We start from the raw sequence: 7,150 nt of genomic DNA, 5'->3' as shown, positions 1-7,150 counted from the left end.
TAAACACCTTTGAATCGATAAGGCTCTTCAATTGTCTCGCTCAATAGAAAGGAACACAAAAGAATGACTGCATTTTCTAAAGCACGTTTGAGATAAAATCTCGTTCACATGACACGAAGTTTGCATTATAAGCATACAAAGTCTCGTACACGCCAGCAAGCATTGCGAGACTACAAAATGGCGGCGCCCTGTCGCCGAATGTAAACAAACCGCGCGATTGCATAAACGCTTATCTATGGCATGGAACACCAAAATCCGATAAATAATTTTAAAAAATGTGTTTCTCCGGGAGAAAACCGGAGGTTTTCAGGATTTTTTAGAAATATCCCGATTTCCGGATATATCCGGAAGACTTTCATCTCTGTTCCAGTGCTCAAGTACTAGAAGAAACCTGGTCATGGGTTGTTAGAAAGGCCTTGTTCCAAAGTGTAAAGAAAAAGAATTTCAAACACAATTAAGATAATTTATCCTTGTGAAATTAAAGTACAGTAATATGATGATATATTACATTGTATGTAATCTAAGGGTATGTTCTGAAACATCCTTTAAATATATATATATATATATATATATTTTTAAAGTAAAATATAAAAAGTATTTCTATAAGATGGATGGTTTCATTATATGTAAATATAAAGTTTTGAAGTTGAGTTCAAATACCTATAAACCAACAAAAGGTACAAACTACTTAATTATTTTACTTTAACCCTTTCCATACAGGATTGGTTGACATGATTGATCCTATAACCATAAAGTAACCATCAAACTTTCCATGCTATAACTTTTAATATGTTTTGTTTAGCTTCACATAATTTGGCAAGTTTATGGTAAACAAGTCTTTAAACATAAAAAAATGATTTTTCAATTAAGTATTTTTACTAAAGATTTGACCATGAATATATGGAGTCAGAGTTTTGACTGCTCCAAGTGCAAAGTGATTTTTATGTTAAGATTAAAAATTATTTTTCTTTATCTCAAAATTTTCAAGTTTCATCTGCATAACCTCTAAAACCTCCTCAATAAATATTAAACCTTTTTTTTTCTAGTAAAACTTTATATTTCATTTGCTATTTCCTCTACCCTAACTCTTATATGGACTTAGTCATTTTGACAAACCTTGTAATCACTATAAAAAAATACCAAATAAATTTAAATTACCTTTTTTTTCTTTCTATAATGACTGCAGATTGTAACGGATAATTACAATTGTTTATCCTAAATAACTTAAAGCCTGTAACAGTATACACCTGATTATACTTAATATTTTTAATTGCCCTTTGAACCATGTCTAACTAATAATCCCACCACATAAGTTGTAAATTACTTGGAGAATGTGTAGCTCACACTACCATATTGAATGATGTAATGCATAAGCTGCTCATGAGCATACCTCGTGAAAAATTATCATTATTCATTATCTTACCTAATCTAATCTAACAAGTCTCTAATTTTTATACTTAAAGATATTTTTATATCAATAAATAAAGAATATACATGAAAAACAAGAAATATTGTTCTTAACTTTGGCCTCTGGTTATTTTATTGTTGGTTTCTGATGAAATTTAATACTACTTTTTTATAATGATGGTACTAGTATACTAAATAATTATTTACTTAAATAGCGCACCTAAGAACATATAATAACAACACACACAAAGTAAACAATTTTCCATGCCTATTATAATTTAACTGGCTTTGTAACTGAGACAACAGGGGTTTAAATTAATTCCCTTTGCAGCTCCATCTGAACATTATGAGACAAACTTTCAAACTGAAGATGCAATTGACAATACTCTGTATTGAAAACAATGTAGAATTATATGTCATTCAACCCATTCAAACTCTGCTTTTCTATTGGCTACAAGTGATATAGTACTTCAGAGGGAATTATTGGCATCTTACAAAAGAGAGAATGTGACATGTGGGCATGGCAAGTTGGTCATATTTTCTAGTTTATGACTCTGTAAACAAACAAGATTGAAGACAAAAAAATTAGCCTTAGTAATATCTATATTATAATGAGTAACTTACACTAAATTCTGTACTTCCCGGAGGGGGGGGGGGGTAAATAGATTAGAGAAGAGAAGAGAGAACAAATGTGACAATTCTGATACTGGGGAAGACCGAGGATTTTTTAAAAATATTTCCCTATAAAACTTGTATAATATTAAACTTTGGTTTATTCATTGTGTTTTGATGCCAAGTTCATGTGAATAGACTGATGATACAGCAGCTTAATTAAATTTTGAATGTAACTCTGTAAAAGGTCGTGACATGCACACTTTGACTTGCATGTAGCAAGAGGGTTAATAACAAAACTTATAAGTTACCTCAGTCTTCTGTGGAAGTAAATCATAGTTCTTTTCTTCTTTGTCTTCTGCTACATCAAACTGAGAAATGGTATGAGATATTTCTGCTAAGGAATCAGCTTCTGTTGCTAGAAGTATAAATAATGTATATTTATGAAAAATTATGTGGCTGAATATAACTTGAGCATTTCTAAATCACAAAGCTCAAATACTGTAATGACACGTCAAATTTGTATGAGGGGAGAGAGTTTTTTTCTTTTTCTACACAGATTTCCCCCTCTAACCTCTCTCTTTAATAAAAGTCAACAGATTTCAATTGGAATATGCTAAGTCTACAGCTAGAACATAGCAGTTGGCTTATTCTTGCATAAACACACACATTCAGACTTTAAAAACACAGAAAGGAGGTTGGATGGAAATTCCTATCTTTCAATAAAATCTAAATCATCATCATACAAACTTAATATTCGAGTGACAATAGTTACTATGACTTACAAAAAAGAAAATAATTCTCAGTAAAACTATTTCCTGAAGAGTGACCTTTGAAGTCACGAAACCTGTAGAAGATATTAATAAAAGAAAGAAAAAAAAAGTCTGCTTTTCCAATGTTTTCTTATTCATATCCATAGATGAATTTTATTGATGTTTTGGTTATATAAGTATTTAGACACACGCATATAAATTTATCTATATACTCCTCTAGTTTTTTAACTTTAACAATAAAACTTAAGCCAGTATTAGGGTTAAGTCCAGGATACAATATACCTGCAATGCAGTCTTTACTGTGTTCATATTAATAATATCAAACTTGTCTTTTTTCTGATAAAGAGAATACCAATGGTTGATAAATCTGTTAACTTGTTGCTGACACCTTAATCGACCTTGAATTTTCTTTCTTAACAAAACTTGGTGAGGAAAATTATAACAAGCCTTCACACATATTCACACATGTAAGTAAAGTGACAATATTGTTCCTCAAATTTTTTAGGTTGTCTTCAGCTTATTTTTTGACCTGAACCCATGCTGGGAAGTAACTACTAGCAGGTTATCCCTTTACCTCAGTTTATACAGATTATAATAAGCATCCAACAGGTCTTGTTTTTTACTACACTCAAAAGTGGTGCAGGACAGGATTACCACAGTGTCTGGTTTTACCTTTCATATCCTAGATGAAATATAAGGTAAAAGTACATCCTGATTTTACTGTTACACCTCTCCGGGTATAGCTTAGCAATTAGTGGAATATATTAACTGATTATCTGTCAGACTCATTAATTGACTACATTCAATAACATGATTAAAAAGGAGATTTGGGTAGTTTCAGTTATTGGAATGAGGAGGAATAATTGAAACACTAATACTAATTATTGAATTTTTTTGGTAGTTATTAAACTAATCAATTAAGCTAAGTCACCTTGAATTAATCAGAAATAATGAGAAATATTTTGTTTACTTGGACTTCGAATAACTTAAAACAGTAATATTTTAAAATAATAATTTTTATTAGTTTATATACTATATGAAACTAATTAGTGCTCATTGAAAATCAATTATATCAATTAACCTCCCAGCTCTATCTCTGGTACAAGGAATCAAATGATTTTACTCTATATTAAATAAGATTTGCAATCAATTAGGGATGGAAAATTATGACATGTAGCTGAATTTAAAAGAAATTTAGCAAAAGTTTGAAAGTGATAAAAATCTTAGCAAGAAAACAAAACAAAAGAATTCTAAAGATATGTACTTACTACAAGGTAATGTAAAAGTTTCTTCTTCATTTATCACCAATTCAATATCTAACAAAACATCCTGCTCCTCATCAGAAAAGGGTTCATCCTTGATCTTTAATACTTCCATGATTACATTAGAGCTTCACCTTCACATTCTTATCAAAGATTGCCATTAGTCTACAGAGAAACATGTTAAGAATTTGAACTTTCATCATTCAAAAAGGCTACAAAGTCTTCAACAAGCAATAATTTGAAAAAGAGCAAGGGAAAACAAAATATTATTGATAAAAGTCCAGTTAAACTACACGCTTGTTACTAGTCTGCCTCACAGGTCAGTGCTTAAGCCTCCTCTTTTTTATTATCTATATTAATAACATTGACAGAAGCATAATTTGTAGTTTGCTGATGGTATTACACTCCTACATGTTCCTAGCTGGATTATGAGGTATTACAAAACGACTTGCAGTGGAAGGTAATGAACTTAAGTTATCATAATACAGATCATACCTTTAATCAGGGATAATGAAAAGATTCTGGGCTGAAGCCCCAAGCAGCAGCTACTTCTCAAAATAATTAAAACATAACTACAATTTTATAATATTATAGTTTACATAAGACAAACACATCCAGGTCATGGACCTTGTAATGTCACTGCATTTAATATCTGATGGGAACCCACTCTAAAGGATAACTGAAAAAAAAAAAGATCTTCAGGTAGTCGTTGATAATTCAATCATGCCGTTGATGCAATTTTCTGTGGCTAGTATCAATGCTAACAGAATTTTAGGGAGTATTTATACACATATTAACATGTGAAAATAGTTATTCAAATTATCTCTTTATACAAATTAACAGTTAGGCTCGACTTGGAATTGTATATACAGTTTTGGTTTCCTTATCCAAGAAGGTATTTTGACTTATCAGAAAGGGTTGTGTATACAGCTACTACAATGATTCCAGACATGGAAGGATTATCTTACATATTTAGGTAAAGATATTTTAATTTCTCTTGAAAAAAGAAGGGTGAGAGTTGATCCTATTGAAGTTAGCAAGTTTAGAAGGGTGGTAGCGGTGGCCATGGTGGATAGAGAGGGATCCATAGGATAAAGCCCTGATTTGTTTGTGCTATATTCTGAAGATAATAATTGTTGAGCATGGAGTTCAGATATTAATGAGTTGCTGTTGAAAGTACTGGAGGCCAGTACTTTACAGGAGCTTAAAAGAGGAAATAATTTATTTTCTAAAATATATAGAATGGGCTTACATTTTACTTTTATAAAGAAGTGGGCATATTAGGACAGCCTTCAAACCAAGTGGTTTCTTGTTAATTACAATTTATTTTTCTTTGTTTCTGACTTTTAATATGATCTTTTGTTGTCCATATTTTATGTTACCACACTAATAAACTACATCATATGGCCCAAACTACTTAGTGGCATGGTACAACTAATATTTCTTAGTAAAAACTCGCACTGAGACCACTCCTTCTGCAAATGTTATTACCTGACTTGATATAAACACTAATATTTATAAAGCTTAAATAACCACAAGCAACTGTCACATTTACTCTGTTGTACATAACATATACATATGTAGAGAACAAATTACAGCAACAATTAATTCGTGTAACTTATTATCAAGTACATGACAAAGCAATCAATTCAATACACTTTTATACAGTACATTGAACAAAACATATTCTTAGTGTGCCTGTTTTAATAATTATTATTGTAAAATACTATATGAATATGTTTCAGAAAACCAGATTAAATATGCTATTGCCGTGAGTACTGGCTAATATGTTTATGAATATGGCTAACCTTCCGAAAATTGAGGATGCCACTGTTCCATACTAAATTATAAATAGTTTAAAAAATATTTCAAACACAACACAGCAAATTGGTTTCTAACAAACTCCAATACCTTAATTTATCTGAAGTTTTACCACATGCAGTAACGATTACAGATTAGCTTCATTCAAAAGCAACAGATACCTATCAAAAACAATTACATTTTTTAAACTTTAAACTATTACTATCATCCAATATAAATTATCATTGCAAAAAATTTAAATTTAAAAAAAAACTGATAGTAATAAAAATTAAAAGTTAATGCACTAGAGTTCAGGCAATGCTAGGACTTTATATGATTTATCGGGTTTCTTTGTATTTTATATGCCAAACTTTTCTATATTAAATGTTTTTTACTATTATAACTTAAGTAATGGTTCTATGACTATATGTAACAAATGTAAAAATATAACCACTTTGGCTAGATAAACAAATATCTATGCAAAAGCTGAAATAGATCAAAAGACAGAATTAGGCCTAACAACATTTTTGGAGAGGCACCGACTTAACCATCAATGTTAATGTTAAACACTTTTCTTCGCTGTAAGTTTTCTGACACTTACTTTAACTCTAAGAATAGCTGGATTGGTTGTACTAAATAATATTCTATTAAAACACTTTAAGTCATTTCTTACTCAAAATGTTTAAAAGTGTTCTAAACAATTACACTGTGATAATTTACAGTCTTCCTGATTTTATCAATTTACACCAGACGTCGATATATTCACAGAAACATTGTATCTGACGAAAACAATTTCAGAAATAAACTTAAATAAAGTTAACAATAATTACAATTCACTTGCTTAATCTGAATCACACCAAAACTATTTTTGCCGTATCCTAATCGGCCTGATGAACCCTGGTATTGGGCAATATATAGCAGATGTAGTGTGATTGATATATTGTGGCATATTCTCCTTTTCTTTTACTCATGCGTTTTTAGAATTATATCGAAAAAAAACAATACACGTACTTACGTACACTGCATGTATACACTTTGTGAGACTGACACAAGTCACTCTCCGGTCATAGCGTGGTTCGAGGACTGCGACGCCATATTGGATGGTGACACAAAATCAACACTAGCAAAGTGTACTAATAATTATCAACTTTTTTGGGAGGGGGATAAGAATATGAAACATTCATGTTGTGCAGTTTGATGCATCAAATAAATATCTTGTCAATGTAACGTACTGTTGCGTCAGCGAGGTCACGTGACTAGTGTCACGCCACGTTTCTAGAAATATCTTGTTCCTTC

At 30.8% G+C, this 7,150-nt stretch overlaps 1 protein-coding gene across 1 annotated transcript in view; it reads right to left on the bottom strand.

Moving 5' to 3' along the window:
- Window positions 1-6,603, bottom strand: part of LOC106464411 (zinc finger protein 234-like) — a 51,856-nt gene extending 45,253 nt beyond the window's left edge. The window contains exons 1-3 of the mRNA XM_022392106.1: window positions 6,456-6,603; window positions 4,061-4,219; window positions 2,331-2,437 (exon numbers count right to left, since the gene is read on the bottom strand). Of these exons, the coding sequence (XP_022247814.1) occupies window positions 2,331-2,437; window positions 4,061-4,169 (216 nt within the window). The 5' untranslated portion in view covers window positions 4,170-4,219; window positions 6,456-6,603. The remainder of the gene's footprint in view (window positions 1-2,330; window positions 2,438-4,060; window positions 4,220-6,455) is intronic.
- Between the last annotated feature and the right edge of the window lie 547 nt (window positions 6,604-7,150).

This window comes from Limulus polyphemus, unplaced genomic scaffold (assembly GCF_000517525.1).
Source record: "Limulus polyphemus unplaced genomic scaffold, Limulus_polyphemus-2.1.2 Scaffold1642, whole genome shotgun sequence".
NCBI classification, from domain to species: Eukaryota; Metazoa; Arthropoda; class Merostomata; order Xiphosura; family Limulidae; genus Limulus; species Limulus polyphemus.
This window is presented reverse-complemented; position numbering and strand designations above follow the sequence as displayed.